Source organism: Thalassophryne amazonica, chromosome 19 (genome assembly GCF_902500255.1).
Source record: "Thalassophryne amazonica chromosome 19, fThaAma1.1, whole genome shotgun sequence".
NCBI lineage: Eukaryota > Metazoa > Chordata > Actinopteri > Batrachoidiformes > Batrachoididae > Thalassophryne > Thalassophryne amazonica.
In genome coordinates this window covers 39,792,072-39,819,754 of record NC_047121.1, presented here as the reverse complement: position 1 = coordinate 39,819,754, position 27,683 = coordinate 39,792,072, and the positions used below count along the sequence as shown (strand labels likewise).

General features: G+C 39.5%; 1 protein-coding gene across 1 annotated transcript in view; it reads left to right on the top strand.

Annotated features, from left to right (window-relative positions):
- The window catches only part of pld1a (phospholipase D1a), a 107,973-nt gene that overhangs the window by 58,072 nt on the left and 22,218 nt on the right, over positions 1 to 27,683 (top strand). The window contains exons 5-13 of the mRNA XM_034195317.1: positions 1,655 to 1,766; positions 1,977 to 2,042; positions 3,982 to 4,040; positions 4,261 to 4,353; positions 10,647 to 10,799; positions 12,874 to 13,023; positions 13,637 to 13,720; positions 25,249 to 25,330; positions 25,513 to 25,623. Of these exons, the coding sequence (XP_034051208.1) occupies positions 1,655 to 1,766; positions 1,977 to 2,042; positions 3,982 to 4,040; positions 4,261 to 4,353; positions 10,647 to 10,799; positions 12,874 to 13,023; positions 13,637 to 13,720; positions 25,249 to 25,330; positions 25,513 to 25,623 (910 nt within the window). The remainder of the gene's footprint in view (positions 1 to 1,654; positions 1,767 to 1,976; positions 2,043 to 3,981; positions 4,041 to 4,260; positions 4,354 to 10,646; positions 10,800 to 12,873; positions 13,024 to 13,636; positions 13,721 to 25,248; positions 25,331 to 25,512; positions 25,624 to 27,683) is intronic.

Here is a 27,683-nt window from a genome sequence, read left to right as displayed (position 1 = left end):
GGAAAAACACCTCCGTGTTGATAACCATTTGTAAAATCCAGGCGGCTTTTGATGGCTTTCAGTGGAGTGAGTATATGAGAAATTATTTAACAGCAGGACATGTTCCAACTTGTCCTTAAGGCTTTCAACAGAGGTGTTTTTCCTGTGGCGGAGCGTCGCGGCGGCTGCGAGCCGACGCGCGGACCCGTCCGCACGTCTTTCATTAAAAAAATCTCCTTTAACAGTGGAATATCCGGATAAAATGCTGAAACCGACTTCTTCTGAAACTTCTCTGTTCTCTCACGACGTCCTGGATCAATAGAGCCTGAAATGTGGAGGTTTTCAGCTTGAACAGGCTGACGACGGCGGCTGAGAGCGCTGAGCGACGTCTTGCTCCGTGGGAAGTCCTTAAAGCGACAGAATCACCTCAAAATCTCTCATCAGCCGTTAAAATTTTCACTGAAAACCAGCTTAATTTTTCGAACCGTGTCCACTTCGATGTGTCTCACAGGTTTAGAAAACATTTTGATCAAACAACGCGCCAGTCTCTCAGCAACTTCTCAGACAAAGGAATTCCGACGAGGGGCTGGACGACTCCTCCCACAAGGAGTGCTCACAGGCGAATGACGTCACCGACAGGCGTGGAAAAACTCACGCATGCGCACGAGGGTTCAAGCATGTCTGATGTAAAAACATATGAATGAAATCCATATAGTTTTTGAAAAAAATTAAAAGGACCGTTGCTTTATTGACAGACCTCGTATATATCTCCAGAGCAAATTAGGTGAGAATCTGTGAAATAGTTTTGACGTAATCCTTAAAAGCCTATAAGGTGAAATCCTGAGCCAGAATGTGGATCTGGATCACCTCCAAAATTCAGTGGAGTCTTCTATGGCCTAATATCTATCTGTGGTGCATATTTGGTGAGAATCTGTGAAGTAGTGTTTTTTTTGTTTTTGTTTTTTGACGTGATCCTTCAAAGCCTATATAAAGTGAAATCTTGATCCAAAATCTGAATCTGGATCACCCAAAATTTAATGGAGTCTTCCATGGCATAATATCTATCTGAACCTCTGAATCTATCTAAACTTTTGTCAAAATCATTGCAGTAGTTTTGACAGACAGACAAATAAACGCTGATGATTTTATTACATTCTTGGTGGGCGTAAAAATTAAGCGTTGATTGATAGTAGAAGTTAATTGGGATATTTTTTTTTTATGTTCAAGCGGTGATGGTGATTATAGCTTCAACATTAGCAACAACACATGTAATAAGTAAAAAAAAAACAAAACAAAAGCCACCTTGACACTTGCACAAATTTGATCCCTGCACTGGCACGTAATCTTGCATACCAATGAGTTAACTCGTAAACTGTGCCTGCGCACAATGACATGCAGTGACATGCAATGTTTGCGAATAGGTTGCACAACGATCATGACTAGTTTACGCAAGTGGTATGAAATTTATGTGCACCAGAAATTTTGAACATTTCTAAATTTTCCTTTGTGCACTGGCACACAGCTTTGCAGTTTATGCACAGTTTAGGATGAGTTTACTCGGGGATCAAATTCGTGCGAGTGTCAAGGTGGCTAAACACTGTGTCTTGATAGGTTCCCTCAAAATGTCATCTCCTTTTGTGTTTACAAGTTTAAAATCTTAAGTTCTTCTTTGTAGCCACACAGTGAGGAGGAGAACTGTGAGGAAGAGTGAAGTGACGGAGATGCCCTCCTTACCCAGGGGCGGAGGAGAAGAGCTGGTGCGAGATGAGCAGGTTTCTAGCAGGAAGGTATATTATGGCAGTAAAATCTTTGGATTTTTTCCTTGTTTTTAAATTTAACATATAGTCACCAAGGAGCTCTGCTGGCACTCAGTTGTTACAATGACACTTAACTCCTTGCCAGAACAAAAACACTCTCCGACACAGAATATGTGCACGCATTGCTATGCGTGGGCTCTGCATTTAACCATAGTCACACTTGCGTATGTGTTTGTACAGAGACAATTGGAAGACTATTTGAACAAGCTGTTGAAGATGGTCATGTACCGGAAATACCACCATACTGTGAGTAACCACGCCAGATGGCAGACTACTGCAGAATCTGAAAGTTTAGAACCCCTGTAACCTAATAGAAAACAGACTGTCATTCTAGAAATTTGCCCTCACACTAATCATATGTAGATTGCAATTTGCAATGTAGGTGTAAATAAGATGAACAGGGTTTTTTTGTGTGGATTATCATGAGGTCTACCCTAAAGGGAAGTTAAGACATGAGTGTTTCCACAGGTCATTAATCTGTGTTTACCCATGACACTGACTCTGCTTTATGTTGACATAGTGATGGTATTTGAGTGTTTTTTTCCCTGTGGTCATAGGTTTGTCTCACGAGAAAAGTGCAAGGTATTTCATAGATACCTGACAAAAAAAAACAAAAAAACCTTTTAGTATGTTCAGTATATAAAATAAACTTGTCTGTAAATTGCAGTTAAAAAAGTTGGGGATGTGTTATTTGAGGACTGGACATGATCTGCATAATCAATACAGCAGATGTTTTCCTTGAACTATTTTAACATAATAAAGTGAATTAAATACCTGAAAATCAACCAGATATATAAAAAATTAAAGCTTCCTCAGTATAAATGATAATATCCATCCCTACTAGGGCTGCCACAAACTATTATTTTGATAATCGACTAGTCACTTATTATTTTTGCAATTAGTCGACAAATTGGATCATACCTAAATTGCGGCTTTTCGCACCAGCATACAGCTTCTCTTATATAACCATCATTAGCTTCAAGGTTGAAGTGTTTAAGGGTTGTGCTAACTGAAAATAAAGACAATAGGGCACCACAGTCTCATTTGAACCCTGCGTGGTATTGTGAGATTTGACCATTTATGGGGACAGCTGATCCCGTTGTGCAACATATACAGCATAACTTCACATGGAAAAATGGTGTACTGTTTTGTTTTCAGCTGTAATCGCCAAAGCAGTCGCGAAAAGTGTTTTTTTTTTTTTTTTTTTTCCTCGGTTCCCAGTGGAGAAGGGAAGATGAGGCAAATGGGAGACGTTGTGTTGGCAAGTGTTAACCTACATAGCTAACAGAGTAGCTACGTTTTCTCGCCTGCAAAACCGCCTGGACATGTTTGTGCTCCAAGTCATAAACAAACTACAACACATGTTCACTTTCCCACCACATCATCACTTTTTCTTTGCATTTTCACTTTGTTTGCATGTAATTTGTTCAAATACTCAGAGAAAATGATGTGGTTTTTTTCCCCGGAAGTAGAGAAATTGCATCATGTGTCACATTTTACCCCTTTAACGCCCGCCCTCAAACAAGACTACGGTGCCCAATTAAGATAATAGTTCATTCAACTTTTAGTTCATTAAAAAAGGTGTCCATTGAACAGGAACATTTTTTTAAATACTGTAACGTAGCATTACAAAACATTAGTGTTATCACATTTCCTATTTAAACATGACATCGCTGTTATAACATTACAGCAAACACATATGTGTGCTAAGGCTAATGAAATCATCGTTAATGTTAACATTTACAGCTAAGTAAGTAACTCACTATAGACATCAATGTTAACGGCTAACTAGCCAATTAACTTACCGAGATGACTGTCCCTCTTCATCAGAATCAGCCACAATGTGCTTCCTTCTCAGATGCTCCTGCATCGCCGCTGTACTGTTGTGGAAGGCAGTGGAAGATACAGCGGCAGTTTTGAGAGAAAAACAAAGCTTAAAAAAAAAATAAATGATGATGTTGATTATTAAATTAGTCTCAGATGATTGTGATAGTATTGTAGTGTATTCATGAATATTCAACTAATTGTGGCAACCCTAAACCTTACCATCAGCTCGATGATCTGTTTGGAAGTAAAAGTTGTATACAGTTTGCATAAAGGGTGTGTTACATTCGATACGCTGGGTGTCTTTTTTTTTTTGGTCTTACATTTTAAGTGTCTGAAGTGTCTTTCTGTCTGTCCTCAGATGGAGTTCATTGACGTCAGCCAGCTGTCTTTTATCCATGATTTGGGGCCAAAAGGACTGTAAGCATTTTCTCTTGTTTTCGTATCTTTGGTTTTTTTTCTCCGTGCGTGGAAATTGCTCTGCTTGTACCTGTTTTCAGTACACTTAAATGCACATTAAAGTTTCACAGTGCTACTAAGATCAACAGGATGACCTCATTCCACTTCTTCTGAGGAGCTTTCTTTTATTACTGATACATTTTAAATTTAGTCAGTTAGGGCTTTTTGTTGCCTCTTTCAGGGAGGGAATGATCCACAAGCGGTCAGGAGGGCATCGTATCCCGGGAATGAACTGCTGTGGACACAGCAAGGCCTGTTACCGCTGGTCAAAACGGTACGTGGTCACTGCTGTTTGTTTCTCTCTGCGTTTTTCATCCATCTCTTGCCTGTGTTCTGTCTGCTTGAGTCTGTTTATTCACTACTGATGAAATATGGGAGTAGCTGAAAGAAGAATAATCTTTGAAGATACTTATTTTTATGTTTTTTTTTTCTGGAAACCAGCAACAATTTTATTGCTTTGTTTTTTGTAAAGACTACACCCTGTAGTGAAAGATTACAGCCCCATGTATCTCTAAAATAATTGAAGAGCCTCTCCTCACTGATATCAAATAGTTTCTAGGTGTGTTTGTGCCTGGTTAACTAGTCAAAGCTCTTGAAGATAGCTCTAAACTCTACCCATATTCCCTTCAAAGCTAAAGCTTATTGGGAACTTAAATCACTTTGGCAGATTTTACCAACCTTTAATGAGAGAAATCTTTGAGATAAATGCAGTTGACCAGTACCTTTTTTTGATAACATTGACGTTGGTTGAATTCTCCAACCACACCCTTATCGGATACATCTTTTGTAAATAAGTAGGTTAACTGATTAACAAACCACATCCGTGTGAGGAGTGCAATCTCAGACTAACAAACAGAGTTGAAACATTATCTCTGCAGTGTTCATCAATACGTGCTACAGCATTCCTGATTATGGTTTCCACCACTGGTCCCAGCTTTTGTCTAGTTTACTGGTTTTCAAGCCGGTCCTCAAGTATCACTTAGCCTACACATTTTCTGTCTCTTCCTGCTCCCTTGTTTTCACTCGGGGTCGCCACATGCTGAATTGGCAGAAGTTGAATTGTTTGAACCGGGAACCTTCCTCACTGAAGCCAAGCACGCTAACCACTTGGCCACCTCCCCTGATGTATCGGGGTTATATAATTTGACATCACAGATATACAAAGTTTATGTAATTTGGAGGAGACGCAACACACAGAGTAATTTAATAGAGTAATAGTTTTTTTTTATAGTTATTTATAGTTTTTTTTATAGATAATTGGCAAAGCTTCTGGGGAAAACCTGGTCTTGTTAGGAGAGACGGCATCCATCCCACTTTGGATGGAGCAGCTCTCATTTCTAGAAATCTGGCCAATTTTATTAAACCCTCCAAACCGTGACTATCCAGGGTTGGGACCAGTAAGCAGAGTTGTAGTCTTACACAACTCTCTGCAGCTTCTCTCCCCCTGCCATCCCCCCAATACCCCATCCCCTTAGAGACGGTGCCTGCTCCCAGACCACCAACAACCAGTAAAAATCTATTTAAGCATAAAAATTCAAAAAGAAAAAATATTATAGCACCTTCAACTGCACCACAGACTAAAACAGTTAAATGTGGTCTGTTAAACATTAGGTCTCTCTCTTCTAAGTCCCTGTTAATAAATGATATAATAATTGATCAACATATTAATTTATTTTGCCTTACAGAAACCTGGTTACAGCAGGATGAATATGTTAGTTTAAATGAGTCAACACCCCCGAGTCACACTAACTGTCAGGCCGAGGGGGAGGATTAGCAGCAATCTTCCACTCCAGCTTATTAATTAATGAAAAACCCAGATAGAGCTTTAATTCGTTTGAAAGCTTGACTCTTAGTCTTGTCCATCCAAATTGGAAGTCCCAAAAACCAGTTTTATTTGTTGTTATCTGTCATCCACCTGGTCGTTACTGTGAGTTTCTCTGTGAATTTTCAGACCTTTTGTCTGACTTAGTGCTTAGCTCAGATAAGATAATTATAGTGGGCGATTTTAACATCCACATAGATGCTGAGAATGACAGCCTCAACACTGCATTTAATCTATTATTAGACTCAATTGGCTTCGCTCAAAATGTAAATGAGTCCACCCACCACTTTAATCATACTTTAGATCTTGTTTTGACTTATGGTATGGAAATTGAAGACTTAACAGTATTCCCTGAAAACCCCCTTCTGTCTGATCATTTCTTAATAACATTTACATTTACTTTAATGGACTACCCAGCAGTGGGGAATAAGTTTCATTACAGTAGAAGTGTTTCGGAAAGCGCTGTAACTAGGTTTAAGGATATGATTCCTTCTTTGTTATGTTCTCCAATGCCATATACCAACACAGTGCAGAGTAGCTACCTAAACTCTGTGAGTGAGATAGATTATCTCGTCAATAGTTTTACATCCTCATTGAGCACAACTTTGGATGCTGTAGCTCCTCTGAAAAAGAGAGCCTTAAATCAGAAGTGCCTGACTCCGTGGTATAACTCACAAACTCGCAGCTTAAAGCACATAACCCGTAAGTTGGAGAGGAAATGGCGTCTCACTAATTTAGAAGATCTTCACTTAGCCTGGAAAAAGAGTCTGTTGCTCTATAAAAAAGCCCTCCGTAAAGCTAGGACATCTTACTACTCATCACTAATTGAAGAAAATAAGAACAACCCCAGGTTTCTTTTCAGCACTGTAACCAGGCTGACAAAGAGTTAGAGCTCTATTGAGCCGAAGATTCCTTTAAACTTTAACTAGTAATGACTTCATGACTTTCTTTGCTAATACAATTTTAACTATTAGAGAAAACATTACTCATAACTATCCCAAACACATATCGTTATCTTTGGCTGCTTTCAGTAATGCTGGTATTTGGTTAGACTCTTTCTCTCCGATTGTTCTGTCTGAGTTATTTTCATTAGTTACTTCCTCCAAACCATCAACATGTCTATTAGACCCCATTCCTACCAGGTTGCTCAAGGAAGCCCTACCATTAATTAATGCTTCAATCTTAAATATGATTAATCTATCTTTATTAGTTGGCTATGTACCACAGACTTTTAAGGTGGCAGTAATTAAACCATTACTTAAAAAGCCATCACTTGACCCAGCTATCTTAGCTAATTATAGGCCAATCTCCAACCTTCCTTTTCTCTCAAAAATTCTTGAAAGGGTAGTTGTAAAACAGCTAACTGATCATCTGCAGAGGAATGGTCTATTTGAAGAGTTTCAGTCAGGTTTCATAATTCATCATAGTACAGAAACAGCATTAGTGAAGGTTACAAATGATCTTCTTATGGCCTCAGACAGTGGACTCATCTCTGTGCTTGTCCTGTTAGACCTCAGTGCTGCTTTTGATACTGTATTGATACCATAAAATTTTATTACAGAAATTAGAGCATGTCATAGGTATTAAAGGCACTGCGCTGCTGTGGTTTGAATCATATGTATTTATCTAATAGATTACAATTTGTTCATGTAAATGGGGAGTCTTCTTCACAGACTAAGGTTAATTATGGAGTTCCACAAGGTTCTGTGCTAGGACCAGTTTTATTCACTTTAGACATGCTTCCCTTAGGCAGTATTATTAGAAAGCATTGCTTAAATTTTCATTGTTACGCAGATGATACCCAGCTTTATCTATCCATGAAGCCAGAGGACACATACCAATTAGTTAAACTGCAGGAATGTCTTATAGACATAAAGACATGGATGACTTCTAATTTCCTGCTTTTAAATTCAGATAAAACTGAAGTTATTGTACTTGGCCCCACAAATCTTAGAAACATGGTGTCTAACCAGATCCTTACTCTGGATGGCATTACCCTGACCTCTAGTAATACTGTGAGAAATCTTGGAGTAATTTTTGATCAGGATATGTCCTTCAATGCGCACATTAAGCAAATATGTAGGACTGCTTTTTTACATTTGTGCAGTATCTCTAAAATTAGAAAGGTCTTGTCTCAGAGTGATGCTGAAAAACTAATTAATGCATTTATTTCCTCTAGGCTGGACTATTGTAATTCATTATTATCAGGTTGTCCTAAAAGTTCCCTGAAAAGCCTTCAGTTAATTCAAAATGCTGCAGCTAGAGTACTGACGGGTACTAGAAGGAGAGAGCATATTTCACCCATATTGTCCTCTCTTCATTGGCTTCCTATTAATTCTAGAATAGAATTCAAAATTCTTCTTCTTACTTATAAAGTTTTGAATAATCAGGTCCCATCTTATCTTAGGGACCTCATAGTACCATATCACCCCAATAGAGCGCTTCGCTCTCAGACTGCAGGCTTACTTGTAGTTCCTAGGGTTTTTAAGAGTAGAATGGGAGGCAGAGCCTTCAGCTTTCAGGCTCCTCTTCTCTGGAACCAGCTCCCAATTTGGATCAGGGAGACAGACACCCTCTCTACTTTTAAGATTAGGCTTAAAACTTTCCTTTTTGCTAAAGCTTATAGTTAGGGCTGGATCAGGTGACCCTGAACCATCCCTTAGTTATGCTGCTATAGACTTAGACTGCTGGGGGGTTCCCATGATGCACTGAGTGTTTCTTTCTCTTTTTGCTCTGTATGCACCACTCTGCATTTAATCATTAGTGATTGATCTCTGCTCTCTTCCACAGCATGTCTTTTTCCTGATTCTCTCCCCTCAGCCCCAACCAGTCCCAGCAGAAGACTGCCCCTCCCTGAGCCTGGTTCTGCTGGAGGTTTCTTCCTGTTAAAAGGGAGTTTTTCCTTCCCACTGTCGCCAAGTGCTTGCTCACAGGGGGCCGTTTTGACCGTTGGGGTTTTTCTGTAATTATTGTATGGCTTTTGCCTTGCAATATAAAGCGCCTTGGGGCAACTGTTGTTGTGATTTGGTGCTATATAAATAAAATTGATTTGATTTGATTTATCTGACTTGTTGACGTTGTTTATGTCAGAGTTAAAAAAAATCACAGCTTCATGAAAAGTTATCGACATAAGACACCTGGAAGTACTTTAATTTTTCATTGTGGAATTGTGTAGCGTTTTTAAAGAAGTACCGCTGTGTTTGCTCTGGGTGTGTTTCTCAGCCGCCAACAAATAATTTGCTTATTTTAAGAGCTGAAAGTTTTTTTTATGTATTTATTTTATTAGTCACAGCAGTCCCAGCGTTCACCACGACTATCCATCGTGTCTTCAGTATTCTGCTTGCGATGAAAATAAATCCCAATAATGATCCATCAAGATGGGCAGCACGGTGGCTTAGTGGTTAGCACTGTTGCCTCACGCCAAGAAGGTCATGGGAACGATTCCCACCTGTGGCTTTTCTGTGTGGAGTTTACTTGTTCTCTCCGTATTTGCGTGGCTTCCCACCAGGTGCTCTGGTGTCACCGACCGAACAGTCCCCCTAAAAATCGGTCTCCCCTGAAGACACGGTTCACGGATTAACACCTCGTTTCTGCTTCAAACTGCACTCCAGTCATCATCTATATCTCAGTGACAGATATCTGAAGCTTTAGTACAACAATCATTTCCACATAAATTCAGCATTATTGCATCATAAAAGGTGGCAGAAGGGATCAGAGTACTGCAGCTAAATGAGTTGTTAGCTGATGCGTTCACTGCGCGCCGGACATTTCAAAGCCAAGAAATTTCGCCTTATTTCTGCTTAAAACACTTTAGAGTGATTTAAGAGGTTTTACCTTTATTATCTGATGATTAATAATCCAATTTAATCCATTTGATTGCTTTGGGTGAAGAGACTCCATCTCTGTCATGCTGCTGTGGTCCAAAATGATGCATGTGCAGATGCAAAAGGCGGACTGATTTTTAGTGGTGGCCCATTCGGTCTGCAACACCGGCTTCCTCCCACTTCCAAAGACATGCAGGTTAGATGGATTGGAAACTTTATAATTGTCCAGGTCTCCCTCGTAAAAGAGATCTCAATCTCAATGGGGCTAACCTGGTTAAATAAAGGTTAAATTTTAATTTAAGACAACAAAAGTATGTTGAATTATACTGTCATGATTGCACTGTTAAATTACACTTATCATTAGCAGTCCAAGATGGCAGCAGCACTTCTACAGCCCACCAGTGGCTATTAACTAAAGTGCATCAGAGTGTTGTCTCTTGGTGCTCTATTGTCTTTGGCTAAATGTCATTTATAAGCAAGAATTTGTTGAGATAGGTATTATAAACTGGATGAATAAAGTGCTGGAACCATGTGATTGTTACATATGTTATATATGGCTAAAAAAGTACAAGCAGTGAATGCATATCATTTCAAAACTTTTTCTGTACCATTAAACTCATTTTATTTCTTGATATTGTAATGAGATTTGAATAATTACTTGTAATATGGAAGATCGAGAATCAAGAAATGTCATTATCCATACGCATAATGAAATTTTTTGGCTAGCTTCTTTCAGTTATTTTTAAAATTTAAAACGTGTTGTGGAAGAGTACATGATCACAGTTTATTCTTGAAAAGGGTGCACATTTCTCTATGTTCCATTATTAGGATATGGCATCACTGAAGGTTGCCACCTCTGCTTACATAAAACACAAACCCTGTTTATGATGATGGTGACTGATGAATGTGTGTGTTTCATAGATGGCTGGTGGTGAAGGATTCGTGTCTGCTCTACATGAAACCAGACTCGGGGGCGATCTCCTTTGTCCTGCTGGTCGATAAAGAGTTCAACATTAAAATGGACTCTAAAGACACGGAGACCAAGCATGGAGTACGGATTGATAGTCTTTCCAGGTAATAGTTTTATTTTAGAACTGTAGAAGGCTTATGAAAAAGTGATTCAATATATTTTTGGGTAAAGCCTTTCTTATAGTGTTTGGTGATATATCACATATCGAACAAAAAAGAAGAGTAAAGGTGCCCTGACACTTGAATGACTTTGATCCATGCACTTGCATGCACTCTGCCATGGAGGAGAGTAAACTCATCGCAAACCGTTGTAATCTGTTGTGCGCGGCTTTGTGCAAGTGCGCAAAGAAAATTTTGAAATGTTCAAAATTTCTGTCACGCATTAATTACATGAACTTCATGTGAACATTGCACAAACAATTAAAAAACACTGCGTGTGAGTGCAAGTGATTGCGTCAGCGCACCACATCACAGCGCAGCTCATCTGATCGATTATAGCTGCACACAAGAAGGGATGAACATGCAAGTGTTTTACCAAGCTATTACAATAAAAATGTTACAAATAATTACCTTTTAGATTGTTCCAAATGTGTTCTCCACCTCATGAAGTGCAGGAAAGAGAGAGAGAGAGAGAGAGAGAGAAAAAAAAGGCTCCAGCTGAAACAGTCCTCTGTGATTCCGGAAGCAATTTCATCAGCCAAACTCTGAGAGAAAATGATTAATCTGCTACAAAATAATTATTTTACATAAGCAGCATCCAGCGCACAAAGAGTGGCAGCCAGCAGAACAAAGCACGGCATCCAGATGGGAGCACAGCGGGTGGGATTGTCACGATGAAGTGTACGGGACTGCGGAGCCAAAATGCGTGCAAGTGTCAGGGCACCTTAAGAAACAGAGTGGAACTGACAAAGGGCCTGAAATGTGAACTCGTGTTAACCTCAAAAGCTGACATGTTGACAGAAAACGTTGGCAAACTGTGAATTACAGTTGCGTCTATCCTTAAAGCCATCTGCTCAGTATCACTTACTTAATTTGGCTAGACTTCAAGATTAAACTGTTCCACAGGAGTTTAAATGCAAACTGTGTGGAGGACTTTAGAAATATGGGTATTTGGGAGTTCTTGTGGGAGTAGTAGTCCTTTTACAAGAAAGCCCTGAAACCTGCCAGGGATTGCATTGGAGTTGTCAGTGTTAACAAATGGAGGTGTGTTGTTTTTGAGTGCATTCTAAACATAAGCCAGAGGAGTCAAAGCACATTGTGGTGTACTTTGTGAGCCTGAAGTGTTATTTTAGACTTAGACAACTTTATTCATCCCACCAGGGGCAATTAATTTCAGTCATTATGCAGTCATTAGTTCACTGGACACAGTTGTTTGGTGATGCTGAAGGTCGAAGTCTTCAGAGTCTTGGTCTTCATTGTACAGTATGGTATACTGTAAGATGAAATACTGGTATGCTGCATGTTTGGTATTTTCATTGCTAGCACCCATATTGTCTTAATAGCAAGTGTACCTGTGCTCATCTGCACACCATTGGATGCTTTGGTCTAAAAATGAGGTGTGATCAGGTGCAGTGTTGGTGGATGGATAACATGAGGCAGAAAAAAGTAACACTACTTCAAAAACCTGTTCAGATATACCTTACACAGGCGTGTTCATGATGCACATACACTTGCACACACAGGGTGCCTGTTGGGACATAGAGCAGATTGAGTGGGCGATATAAAGGGGATCAGGTGGGTGGAGAAGGGGGAAGAAAAGATGTTGCAGAAACTGCATCATGTTGAGATGTGGTGGATAACTGTTCATGTAAATTTGCAGAATTTCCATATTTTTAGACACTAGTGTTCAGTTGTGCAGGGGTGGTGGCCAAGTGGTTAATGCGCTTGGTTTCAGTGCAGAAGGTTCCAGGTTCAAATCCCACCCCTGCCACATTTCTCCATGTAATGTGGAGTTGCATCAGGAAGGGCATCCGGCGTAAAAGCTGTGCCAATTCAACATGCAGATCCACCGTGGATTAGCTGTGGTGACCCCTAGTGCAAACAATTGTTATTATTCATGCAGTGCATCAGTATTTCGTTCTGTGACAGCATCTGGGATGTTTCTTACTGAATGACAATAAAAACGAGACTCTGTGTACTGTATCTATCTCCTCTATGCATTTGTTTATTGTGTTGTCAGGACCCTGGTATTTAAATGCAGTAGCTACAGACATGCCCGATGGTGGGGTCAGAGCATCGAGAGCTTTGTGAGGAGGTATGGAAAAGCTTTCCTCCGGGACCACCGTTTTGGATCATTTGCACAAGAAGAGAACAATATTCCTGCCAAATGGTAAATACAAAATGAGTAACTAGCAAAAGCTTTTTAATGATGTGCGAATGAGAAGACTACAGAATACACACCCACAGCAACAACAAATACCAATGTAGCTTGTCTTTTCTGTGCATTGGTTTAGATTTCAGCTATTAAATGTAATGGGTTTAACAATAGCGTGTCACTGCATTACTTTAAAGCTGCATCTTGCAGCATATTCAGGATTTATCTGTTCATTTTTTACTGGAGTGTGTGGAAACATATTGAGAGTGCTGGGGAGCCAAGTTTTATTTAATTTTATTTGCTTTTTCTTCATTTTTCTTTTTGCCTTTTTCAGTCCTTGCTCCTCAGATGGCAGATTCTTCATAATGAATCATCAATATGTGATCAGAAACATTGTTTTGTGTGAGGCAGCCCAGTGCAGGGGGTTTGGGGAAAAACATGTCCCGATGGGACAGATGTCTGTGGTCTAAGCCTGGGCAATGCTCAGATGGCAGTTGATGGCTCTGTCACCACCTGTAGTACGTTTTCCAAAAACCTAGTAAAATGTACTTGAGGAAAACATAACTCAAAGACAATAAATGCTATCATCTTGTAACGCTCCAGTCAAACCGATATTTTCTCTTTGCAGGTATGTAAATGGGAAAACGTACATGGAGGATGTTGCAAATACTCTGGAGGAGGCTAAAGAGGAAATCTTCATCACTGACTGGTGGTGAGTTTCAGTGCAGGATATAAATGTTCATGACAAAGATTTTGTGTTTTCTGCATCTGTTCTGATGGAGGAACATTAAAAACAAATGGGTTGATCCAAAAGAGTGCAATTAAACTGTTTACTGCATGCAGCTATTGTTTTGCAGTGCTGTTGAAAGTCGGATTATACCTGTGTGGAGAGTAACATTTGATTTTGTCATAAGAATAAATAGCTCTGAGACAGACAGACGAGATGACTGTATTAATTTCTGGGGGAACATTTGTGCATCATAGCACTCACTCACTCATCTACTTACTCCAATTAAGGGTCACGGGAGGCTGGAGCCTATCCCAGCAGTCATAGAGCGTGAGGCAGAGTACACCCTGGACAGGACGCCAGTCTGTCAAAGGGCCGGATATAGACAAACAAACACATTCACACCTGCACTCACACCTATGGACAATTTAAAGTTTCCAATTCACTTAAACTGCGTGTCTTTGGATGTAAGAGGAAACCGGAGCATCCAGAGGGAACACACACAAACACGGGAGAACACACAAACTCCATACAGAAAGGCCACATGTTGGAATCAAACCTATGACCTTTTTGCTGTGAGGCAACAGTGCTAACCACAAAGCCACTAATACACAATAACACTATTGTGAAGCAAAACAACAATGTAGGTAACACAGTTTAAAAGTTTAAACGTAGAGAGTTAGAAAAGTCTAAAAAAAAAATCCCTGGGACAGTACAGAAAAAAGTTCAGTGTGGTATAAGGTTTGTTAATTACTCTATAATAATGCCATTAGAAATAATGTCTCATATATTGTGGCTCTGAGGAATGATTCCAGTATTTGTACAGCTCAGAGGTAGGAGAAGTATAAAGTTTGACAACAGCTGAGAGGAATGACCCCGTGTATCTTGTGCCTGGCACAGTGAGACACGAGTAGTCTGTGTCTCTTTAATTTGTCCAGTTTGATAAAGGGGGTGTGATTTATTGTCCACAATGTTCTGCACTTTGGTCCGCATTCTGTCCTCAGCCACCAACTTTTATATTGAGTTTATTTAGTCTGTTGGTGCAAGGGTGGTGGCCAAGCGGTTACTGTAGTGTGCTTTTTTCCAGTGCGGAAGGTTCCAGGTTCAAACACCATCCTTGCCCATTCTCCATGTAATGTGGAGTTGCTTCAGGAAGGGCATCCAGCCTAAAACTTGTGCCAAGTCAACATGCAAATCACTTCAGATCTGCTGTGACGACCCAGAGTGGAAAAGAAGGGAGAAGCTGAAGGGACTTACTTACAATTCAGTCTGTTGGAATCCTTGGCTTTGATGCTTGCACCACAGCATAGAAAATGTTGTTTGCAACCACAGACTAGTAGAACATCTGGAATATTTTATTCCAGACATTGAAGGATCTGAGTCTCCTGAGGAAGTAGAGCCAGCTCAATACCTTTCTTGAGGACATCTGTGTTTGTTGTCCACTCCAGCTCATTGTCCAGTTGGATCGGGGTATATATAAGATCTCCTTGTCGGTCTCACTGATGTTGCCTGGAGAAGGTGATGCACCATGGTCTCAGAATCCACCTGAGAATCCAGTCTCTTTTGTTGTGTACACATTTAGCTGGAGTGTGCGTGTGTGCGCATGTGTGTGTGTGCGTGTGTGTGTGTGTGTCTACCCCCCCTTGCTCAATAATTATTGCTGCAGGTGACTTGGAAATACTGCACATGGTCAGTGGTCACTGTGTCTCTGACTTTCTCTAAGATCAGCTGAATTCAGAACCAGATTTATAAAAATTACTTCCATTGACTGTCTGGGTGTTTTTGCTGTTGGGAATGTGTGACTTTACATCCTTGCTACACACTGTTGTGTTGGAGTCTTCCTCGTGAAGTCCTTAGCTACTAATTGGGTCTGATTTTTACAGACTGTCAAAGCGAAACAGAGAGCGTGTTGGTGTAGTTCATTACATGACCTGTAGTGCTCATTAAGAAATATTCCAATAAAGCAGTTGAGGACAATGAAAACCTTCAAATCTCAGGAAGTCAGGGAATTGCTCCCACTGGATTGGCAGTGAGTTTTTCCCATAGACTGAATATATCATGGACAAACTGTCCCTGACAACACCCACAGGTTTTCTGAAGAGACCAGAAATAGCCATTTTGAAGCTAAAAAAACTGCTGTGCCGGGCTTCAACATGTTGGCAGTGCTTACTCTGCCTACGTTCCAGCCAACCCATAAATGGCTAAAGAGATGGACCGGGGCAAGATCCAGTATGACCTGGGTGGGATGAATGAATCCGGAACACACCCTATGTCAGAGTTACCAAACATGGTGGGACGAATGAATCCGGAACACACCCTATGTCAGAGTTACCAAACATGCTAAACCTAATGAGATACCCTTGGTTTTGGTGTGTTATTAAAGCATATTTTGTGGACTGGGCAGTGGGGTTTCATGTGAGGTGACATGGGTGTAGGTATTAAAAATTATGACCAATTTATTTCCTGTGTAACTGTGAATTAACCGGACCTACTGTTATCTTGCTACTGATAGTTGCTAAAAGTGCTAACGCTGCTAACATACAAAATTAAATAACAGAAATTTCACCCGATGCACTAAAAAAAAAAACAAAAAAAAAAACAACATGGGTGTTGTTGGTTTTTATGTTACATGAATATAAGTTTAACCTGTAGCTTCTACAATATAGAATAGTATTTCCACCCAAGTAAAATGCATTAACATAACCAGAAACAATTTTGCTGAGTGACCAAAATGTAAATTTGTTGGTTCAACATGATGAATTAGCATCACTGTTACTTAATAACCATGGGTCATGCCAACTATATTTGTAAGGGTAAATGTAAAAAAACAAAAAAAAAACAGTAAGTCCCTTTGACTTCTTGCTTCTTTGCGCTTGGGGTCACCACAGCAAAACCAAGGTGGATCTGCATAATGAAGCAAAGTTAAGTTGACATGTAACTGTACTATTTTAAAAGTAGTTGTAAGTACTTACAAGGAAGGGGTGATGGACAAGTGGTTAGTGCACTTGGTTCCAGTACGAAAGGTTCCAGTTCAAACTCACTCCTGCCGCATTTCTCCATGTAATGTGGAGTTGCGTCAGGAAGGGTATCTGGTGTCAAACCTGTGTCAGTTCAACATGCAGATCCACCTCAGATCTTCTATGGCGATCCTGAGCACAAACAAGGAAGCTTCAAACAAGGGGCTTCCTTTTTATTTTTGTTACATTTACCATTAGAAATCATTAGAAATTAGAAATTCATCATGTTGACCCAACAATTTACACCCAGCAAAATTGTTTCTGGCTACGTTAAGGCATTTTACTTGGGTGGAAATACTTTATTATAATTTTTTATATGTTAACTGAGCAAGTTATTTTTTTGAGTGTGGAAATACTGGCAGTTTATCACACAACAATGTTATCACACACAGATTATCTTCCAAAAACTCAGACTGAAAGCAGATCTCTTCAACTTTATATAAATTGTTTAAAAATAAAAAAGCCAAGATGATGGGTTGCATAAGTAATGGAGCACTTTGGTATAATACCTGTAAATGATCGGTTTTATTGCCAATTTTCTTCAGACAAGTCGGGATGGATACATGAACATTTCCAAGTCACTGAATATGACTTTATTTACATCAATTATGAAGAAATGCGAACAGTATGACACTCTATGATAAATCTGTCCAGAGTTGAAATTGGAGGGATCTTGGCTTTTATATTTTTAATTAATTTATATCAAGTTGTAGAGATTTGCTTTTAGTTTGAGTTCAAGGAAGATAATTTTAGAATTTTTCATTTTTTTGTATTTTTTGTTGTATTTGAAATGACATAAACAAATTCAAATGTATGAAGTGCCAAGTGTTCCAGTACTTTTGGAGGACACTGTATTTATATCTCCAGTGGTATACTTAATCCTGAAGTAAAAATAGAGGGAACATCTCATGCCTAATGTCACTTACTGCATGAAATATGGATCTAGTCCACACAAATCAAATTATTACCAAGTTTTGAAGATATGTTAAGGGGCTCAAGAATCTCAAATCTCTTGCTGTGGTTGTTTTTGTTGTTGTTGTTGTTCTTTTAAGATGGTATCAGGTTGCCATAGTTACAGGGCATGCCATATTGTAAGATGATGTCTACATACTGTATGTACATACATGTATGCTGCAAATGAGTCCGCTATCCTTAATCTACCAGAGGTACTTTGTGCTGGTCTTGTAATCACACTGCAGTAGCAGTCCAGTGTGATTCAGATGGAGTAAAGATATGATGCTGAAGAGGAAGTCACAGCTGCATTAGTATTAAGGGCATTTCACACCGCTGCATCTGCTCGCATTTTTTTTGCAGAAGTGGATGTGGCAACAACGGGTCTGGACGCACAGAGGGGGCGGAGATTTCTATGTCACTATCTGGCTTTTTGAGCATCCAGTGAACAACGCCGACAATCGCCATCATGGATTTGCGACAGGAAAAAGAGAAACAGTCTGCGAGTCATAACCACAAGATTAGGAGCAAAAAGCACAAGAACATGTGATGGCCATAACCCTACTGTCAGCAGTGGTGGGCACAGCTATAACCAAAACGTTATCTTTGATAACAGATAATCAGCAAACTGAAAAGTTATCTTTTATAAAGCTAAACCGATAAACCACCCAAAAATTTATCGGAAGCTACAGCTAACCAATAACCGATAACTTCCAGTATTGTCTCCCGTACGCTTGCAACTACTAACAAGCTGATTTTGAGTTTTAACACCACAGTCGCTTCTGGTAGCATCCACAGCGACCACAGACCCAAACAATGAGTCAGCACTTCTGTCTTTGTGTGCCGTGCCTACTGCTGGAAGCTCCTGTTTACTATATAACTTGCAGCAGTGAAGCAGTTGAGAGGAGCAGCGAAGCTCAACTCTCTACTCAATAGCAGTGTCGCTGTGAGGCGGAGGTCTTGGAAAATAAAGCAGTGCTGACTTATGGTTTTGATTTATAAATAAAATTAATACCGATAGAATAACTCCATTAATGTCAATTCTGTCATTTGTACAAAGTTAAAATAGAACATATATCTTTTAATTTTAAATAATGCACTAATTCTGAAGTTTTGTAACTGTACTGTTCTCTTTGTGTGGCGACACAAACTAACAGCCAGCCAAACTCTGTTTAAGAAATGCAGAGTCAGGAATCATCTTAGTCTTGCCCTTTAATAAGATGCCGTTGATGATGCATCCATAAACCAGAGTGAAACTGTACAAAACATAAACAGAAATAGCAAACATTGCTTAATGACAAAGTAGCTTTAGCTCACTGCATACCATATTAATTTCTAACTTAATTATCTTATTTATTTATGCTGTATGTGAATGAAATGACAATGCACGTGCACTTTAAATGCAGCTTTAAATGTAGTCTGTTCCCATTTTACCATACGTGTCACACTAACACTAATCTTGTCAAATATGGCTTAAATATGAGACAACAAACAAGAAAAAACTTACAGATGATGCTTTCACAAGCCTAAACGAATGGATGGCTGCAGAAAGGAACACATGTCTGCTCCTAGTTGTGCATGAGGATGAAAAGGCAGCTGCATATGACAACTTCCTGTATTAGCATGCAATTTCCTGCTCTAGCAAACAACCACTAGATGGTGCTAAAACACTGTTTTATAGTTCTTATCTGCCAAGGGCAGGACAGTAACAAACACAGACAGATGCCAAAGGGATTATGGGTAAAATGTGCATCCACTAACACTGATTGGTTGACTCATTCATTCTATGTAAAAACCAACACGTTACTGTGAGGTCTGTGTGTGTGTGTGTGTGTGTGTGTGTGTGTGTGTGTGTATTGGTGTTTACATATAAATGTGCTTTTGTAAAATATGCCTTTTTTATTTGTTAAAAAAAAACATTTGCAGAAAGCCAAAACGTCAAGTTGTTATTTGACAGGCAGCTAATATAACCGGGTCAAAATAAATAGAACACTACCATCTACTGACGTCCAGCCGCTCATACTGCCATGAACATTACTGGCCAGTAGATGGCAGTACAGACCGTGAAAACCTGCTAAAACAAAATTCCAGATAATCCGTGTCTGCTATGTTTAAGATGCGTGGAATTTAATAAACGCAAACTGAATTTCAAACATCTTATATATACTACTCTGGAACAAAAACGGCAGACAGTGTTTGACATAAACAGGATTCTAAAGAGCAAACAAGAATAGATTGCAGTGATTCCAACTGAAAATAATGGAGAAGCAACCTGGGCTTCTTCTGGCATTTTTACATAAAACAAACACAATAACAACGTCTATAAACCCAGAGAATATATTCACGAGAGTTTTAAGCACAATATACAAAGGGTTTAATGCTGTTGTCTGTGTGGAGCCTGATCTGAGCGTCTCAGATGCATTTCTTCTGTCGTGAATGTACTGAGATTACCCATAATGCACAGCATTATGGGTAATGTCCACACTAAAACCTTCAAAAATTAGTGCATTACTTTAAAACTTAAACATATATCTAATATTTTCACTTTATAAAACTTCAGAAGTGACGTTAATTTAAATAACTTGTCAGAAATTAGTTTGGTTAATATTTTAACCATAAGTTAAAACTGTATGCCTCTGGATGACTTGGGTGATATTGCCAGCGTATCAGTATGGGGTCAAAAGAAATGAGCTTTTTTTCTTTATTGTGACCAGCTCTCCTTTGCCTGCAGAGGAGAGAGCGTTTTTGTTTTTTTCTGGAACCAGCTCTCCTTTGTTTGCAGAGGATAGAACTGCACATCTACTACAAAACATTTAACAGGTAGGTACTCAACTGATTTTAAACTTAATTAGTGTTTGTAACTGTAAAGCTTTGTTCACCACGCCTCCAAAAATATGTTATCGGTCTAAAAAATTATCGGACCAAAACTTATCGGAGGATAATTGGTCCGATGATGGTTTTCAAAGTTATCTGAAAAGCTAATCCGATAATGTAAACATTAGCTTTGATAATTAGCGGTTAGCGGATTAGCGAAACTGTCCCCACCACTGGCTGTCAGGAGCTTATTTCAGCAGCTGTGTCAGAGTGAGGCCAGACGGAGCTGAAATGGCCAGCTGGCCAGAGACCCACAGACTCGGTCAGAGAGAGACAGCAGCTGGTATGATTGAGCAGACACAGTCAATCTGGAGTTGTTCACTTTTCAATATATATATATATACACACACACCAGTTTGAGCAACGGATCTTCTCAAAATTTGTCTGAGGTGTGTGAGTAATTTGATAATAAAACATAACATTATTGTACCATGAACACTGAAGTTTTTTTTTTTTGGCTAACATTAGCTTAACCTTTAGCTGCAGGATCAATCACTTAGTCGAGCTGAGTGAACATTTTATATTTGTTGATAATTGTTTGATCTGTTTTTTATTTTTACCAAATAAATCTGCACAGTAGTTTTTTTATTTTACTGCTGTGACTACAAGAATAGTCTCAACTTTATAGAACTTAGATTTTTTTTAATTTTTTTTTTTTTACTATCTTATAATCTGACCTTAAAGAAAATACCACAGCACTGTTTAATGTTTCTTTATATTTTAAGAAATATATTTCTTCACTTGTCCCACATCAGGAACATTTCAACATTTGCTTTGAAATAAACCTTGTGAATAAAGATGCACTTCAAAAACTTCCAGTGATGGAGCTCTGTCTCTAAAAACTCCACTATGAGGTTGAAGCTGTGGAGGAGACCTTCATCTGGTTAAATGTCAGAGGGTTCATTTCACCTGTCATCTCTGAAAACCCACACCTGCTGCTACACTTCTAAATAAAGCAAAGACTCTTTAAGGAGCAACTATTTTTTTATTTGAAAAAGCTGTTTTCTTTTATATTTTCACATTAACTGAACGAATCATTAAACATATCCATGAAGATAAGTTCAGTCAGTAAGACACTTGCACGGGTAGAAGAAGCACCACCCCTAATTGTGCACAATTTTAAAGCATTCACAGTCACTAAGGGCCCAGTCCCACTGGGGAGATGATTAATTGCGCATGAATTGAGCATACAAAGTACGGGCGTTCGTTGTCGTCCGCAACAAAAATGGCCATAAATGACAAATGTTCCAGTATGAATTATGGATATATTAATAATATATAGCGAATATATGATGAACAATCACGGTTGTATAACGCATGTAGTGAGGAAACGGATCAGACACATTGCGATTACCACGGCAGTATTACGGGTGTATTATGATGCATCGCGCACATGTTGTGCGTGCACGCTCATCTGCATTGTGGTCATAAATGAAGCACACTCGGGCCATTGGCATCACTATTCACACCAACACCACAGCCTCTGGAGCAAGTGCTGGACTTGGACAAGTTGATTGGCGTAAAGAAGCAGTGAACAGGGCGAGTGGTGACGTCAGCGGATTGCATCAGAGCGCAGCTTGTCTGAACGATTATAACAAGAAGTTAAATCTGTTATAAACACAGGAATAAATACTGTAACAGCTGCAGACAAGAAGGAAAAAACACGCAACTGTTTTATCAAGCCTTGACAATGTAAACAAGTCAAATAATTACCTTTTTAGACGGCTCAAAATGCTTTCTGCAGCTTGCACAAACGCAAACGGCCCAGCTGCAGCTTCCTCTGTGATTCAGGAGGTGATTAGAGCCGTTTTCAACAGCCAATTTGCAGAATAAAATGATTAATCTGCCACAAAATAATTATTTTATATAGGCAACGTCCAGCGCATAGCGCGTGGCAGCCGGTAGAACAAAGAACGGCGTCCAGCTGTGAACACAGCGCATCTGCCGCAAATCACATGCCAAGCAGACATAATAAAAATGCTTTATTCGTGGCCAATCTGTATGCAGTCGCTACATCTTATTTTAGTTCGTGATGTAGACATTATGGGCATGCAAAATATCCGTTTTACACACTGTCTCAGTCCGCTGCCAAGCCGCAAATCCCTGTCAGTTGCGGATATCAGCAGATGACAGCGAATATACAGCACATAGATTGAGTATGTTTGTAGTATACATAGTATTGACTATGTATGGAGTATGTAAGGCAGATGTCATCCGCAGCCAAAATGTGCAGCTCAGAAATCCTGGTAACGGAAAAACGCACCTCTGCGGATAATTGCGGACGTGTGTGGGTGTCGACCGACTCATACAAGCATGTTTCACGCATATTGCGGATGTTAAGCGAATATGAGCCAATTTTGTGCGCAATCCATACGCAAATCCTCCTAAACGCCAGTGGGACAGGGCCCTAAAATAGTCAAATTCATATTTTAGCAATTACTCTGTCCTGATAACATTAAAAGCAATCACATAGTCATTGAGGATGTAATTCAATGGTGAAATCATTAAATTAAAAAAATTATTTCATCATGAGGTTTATGTCACTTTGAGAAATCCTAATGAACAGACACACTGCAGTTATTGTTACATCATCTCCTGTTGTGTTTATAATAAATATTTATATTTATTTACAGTGTCTTCTTTCCTGGTTGAAATGCAAATACGAACAAATCTACCAGAATTAAAAATGTACACATTACTTTTCATGCTGTTTTATTGGTCTAAAAATAAATGTCCAAAGTTCATTATCATGTTAAGAAAATCATCTCATCTGAAGCAACAACAACGGACAAGTTATGGTTTTAATTTCCAGATGAACGTCAAAGATTTGTAAAGAAGCTTTTTTTTTTTTTTTTTTTTTTTGCTTAAAGCTATTAAAATAAGTTTTCTAATGTCAGAAATTTTCTTTTACTGCAAAATGCACAGTTGTCAGAAATTAATCTTGAGGTTAAAAAAAACATTTGTAAGGATTTTCTTTAGAAAGTTGCTATGTAAATGAGCAGTTCTGATGTTTCTCTGACACACATTTCTGCACTCTGTCATCTTTCGCGTTTTGGCCTGATGCCTCGTTGCTATTGGACGTGTGAAGCTACCTCACAGTATGCAGCAGTGAAAGTTGGATTGAATTGAACTTTGGCCACAGTAAGTGACGTTGAGTGGCGGTGCGTGCTCATGGTGGAGCGTTGTGCAAGATCAGGTTTTGTGCATCTCTTCTCATTGAAAATAATGGGTTTTAGAGTGATGCGTGCTGCGTTTGCGCACTTGGTGTGAAAGGCCCTTTATGCTCCATCACAGAGGCAATTAGGCAAGTAATTTGATAAACATACCAAAAAAAAAAGCTTCCAGCATACCTAGCTAGTCAATTACAGGCTATTACACATTATATTGTGTATTACCCACAAGCCTCAGCTGCCTGGATGGACATGCAATGGTGGGAGCTCTAATTATAGCCCCACATACCCAGAATAGAAATTCAGTGGCAGAAAGCTGCAGCCTCCATATCTGTTTACACTAGTGCTATGTCCCTTTTGTCTGCCTGCCTGTCTCTAGTTAATGTGTTTATCTACATGCACAGATTATATATAAAATTAACTGTCACAATGCACTGTGTCTGTGCACTTTGCCATTGCATCTGTGCACTTTGTGTGGTTTCAGACATGACGATATTGCCAGTTTAATGTTGAAGATGAGTTAAATGTAAGAAACATTGCAGTTCATTGTATTATGTATTATCAGCATTCACAAACCTAAACGTACCTGGTATTCTGTTTATCACATATTTTATCATGTTTTGTTTTTCATTATTATTTATTTATGTTAAATAAGCATTGTAATCTCCTTTTACCACAGAGAAGGTGGATGAGTGGATAAGGAGCTTGCCTGGCAGTTTGTAGATCTGGGTTTGAATCCTGCTCATACTATCTGTCTGTGTCATTGGACAAGACACTTAACTGACCATACTATACATGGTCTCAGTCCACCTAGCGGTAACTGAGTACCGAGGTCAGCTGGAAAAGTAACCTGCATCCCATACAAGGGGAGTCGTAGATTCTTATTTGCTTGATGATGAGGAATCCAGAGATAAGCACCGGCACCAACGGGCCTCAGGGCCTATAGAGAACTTAATTCTCCTTTACTGTCCTGTCAACAGAGGTGGGGTGAAGTCACCATCAAGTCACTCTCAAGTCATGAAGCAAGTCACAAGTCAAGTCTGAAGTCATAATGACCACCAATTGTTTGCAAACTGTCTTGAGACTTGACTTGGGACTTGCAGATTCATGAATTGAGAGTGATTTATTTGTCCCACCTCTGCCGGACGATTTAGCTTCCGCTATGTTTACGGTCTCCAAATATGTAGTATGATGTGGCTCAAATCCGTGCATGGCAAAGCACTAATCACTGGACTTATGGTCTTAACCAGTGAGGTATCAGTCTGTGAAATGCAGACTATAGGCATGCAAACCCGGGATGCCGCCGTAAATAACTCACGGAGATTTGTTGTTATGTTAACTGTGGTATGATTGGCAGCACAGAAACATTTTTTTTAATTCTCTTTTAATGCGCTTGGCATGGTATGGATGGATACTTGTTGCCTTTTTTGCTTTAGCCCATATATTTGTCTTGAGTTCTCCTTGTGTTGATCTGTTTGTCCAACTCTTCTGTCTTTGTCAGGCTGAGTCCTGAAATCTTCCTGAAGAGACCTGTGGTTGAGGGCAACAGATGGAGGCTTGACTGTATTCTCAAACGCAAAGCAGTGAGTCTGCACTACATTAACTTCTGAAACGATCCACCACCAAGTCTGGTTTGGAGGGGATGGAAAAAACTCAGTACTCATGGAAATACACCTTAAAGAGTACACCACACCACAAAAAACATAGAAATGGGTACAGTCAGATGTTATCAGTAAGAAAATGTGTTGTTCATGTCTGACCACAGCAACAGGGAGTGCGCATCTTTGTGATGTTGTACAAGGAGGTGGAGCTTGCTCTGGGGATCAACTCGGGCTACAGCAAGAGGACAGTCATGCACCTGCACCCAAACATCAAGGTAAAATAAGGGGTTTGTGAGGGTAACCGAATGAGGAGGCCACCAAGACACTCATGACAACCAATAGGTGCAAACCTCAGTGGCTGTGATAGAGACTGTACATAATGCAAATTATACCTTTTGTAGACGTTATTGTAGAGTTGCACAGAGAATAACATTGTCACAAAGAAGATAGGTGAAGTCTTAAGTTTGACTCACAAACTTTAGAGTTGTCGGTGGTGTCTTGGTGACTTTCCTCCTTCTTGCACAGTCACTCTGATGATGCTGCCACCACCATGCTTCACTGTACGGATGGTGCCTGGTTTTCTCCAAACATGACGCCTGGCATTCAGGTGCCTTTTGGCAAACTACAGGTGTGCCTTTTACTGAGGAATGGCTTCTGTCTGGCCACTCTACCATAGAGTCCCTTTATACAGAGAGTAGGGACAACTGAGGAGTTGGCACCATTTTGGGGCCAGTTGTACTGTACTACTGAATGAACCTTTTATGTTTTCAGTTTTTTTTTTGTAATCAATTAATCACATAAAGCAACACATCCAGGTACAGGTACTATCAAAATAAATATAAAAATAGCAACTTTGTATTCTGTGTCGTGCAATGACGTGCATGACAGTTTTAAAGTTCTCTGTCACTGGATTATGCTTTATTCTGGATTAATTTGACTCTCAACAAGCTTTTCTTTCTACAATAATCACCTCCAATTCAAAGGTAAGCTGTACAGTTTCCTCTTTTTCCAACTCTGCATTGTAAATTTGTGTACTTTTCTGTTAAATGTATGTGATCCCAAAATGTAATCAGCGTGCACACTGCAAAAAGTATTAAAATATGAGAGGAAAGAGTGAATGCAGAAAAGTCAGGCTGACATGTCTGAACACGGTTTGAAAAAAATAAAATGTTTGGCTTTTAATCACGGATGACTCCGGTTCCACTTTACTCAAATCGACGAGTCTTAGAACGCTGAACTAGTACCTCTGTTATTTTTCACATCCAGACTGCTCTGGGTTTTTAATGGAAATACATTGCAAGTGGATGATACATTTTATCAGATGTGAGCAAAAATCCATTATACAAACTCCATTATATACGGTGTTTATTACATGAAAAACAATATAAAAACATTGTGAATTTTTTTGTCCAGTGACTGTGAATATTGGGTTTATACGATGACAGTTTAGGTGACTTTTACTGTACATGGGACTGAATAATAAATTTACCTCTCAAAGCTTTGACAATGATGTCAGCTTCCATCCCACACGGCTGACTTTATTTTCCCAAATTTTTCTTCTGTTCAGATCTGAAGGGAATCTGTACATCTTGAAGCCCTTGTGTTTATTTGTGCATCCAACTGTACAGCAACCCGGCATTTTCAGCAAATAAATAAATAAATAAATAAGCTGGATTTACATGCAGATAGGTTAAAAATGAACGCTATTTTGGCCCCAAGATGGCACCACGAGTCACGTGACTTTTTTTTCCGGCTTGTCATGTCGCTACTCTCTGAATAAAGGGACTCTACCATACAGACCTGATTGGTGGGTTACTGCAGAGATGGTTGTCCTTCTGGAAGATTCTCCTGTCTCCACAGAGGAATGCTGGAGCACTGAGAGAATGACCATCAGTTTCTTGGTCACCGGCCTGATTAAGGCCTTTCTCCGCCGATTGCTCAGTTTAGATAGGTGGCTAGCTCTAGGAAGTGTCCTGGTGGATCTGAACTTCTTCCATTTGTGAATGATGGAGGCCACTGTGCTCATTGGGACCTTCAGTGCCTTTGTTCACGACTTTTACCTTGAATGCTGGGGAGTAGCAATGTTTGCGCTGAGCCATTTTATGTCATTGTGTAGCAGCTGCTGCATGCAGAAAAACATTTGTTTCGAGTCTGCACTGCTTCTCTTACATGCAGTACGCATGTCCATATGTACCGTAAGGCCATACTGTGTATAGCATGCATGCAAGCACGTGCATACAAATGATTGTTAATAAACGCCCTCTTTTCAAAACCTGCACACACTAGCGTAAATACAGTATAACATAAAAGTAAATGACACAACTCAGCATTGTAT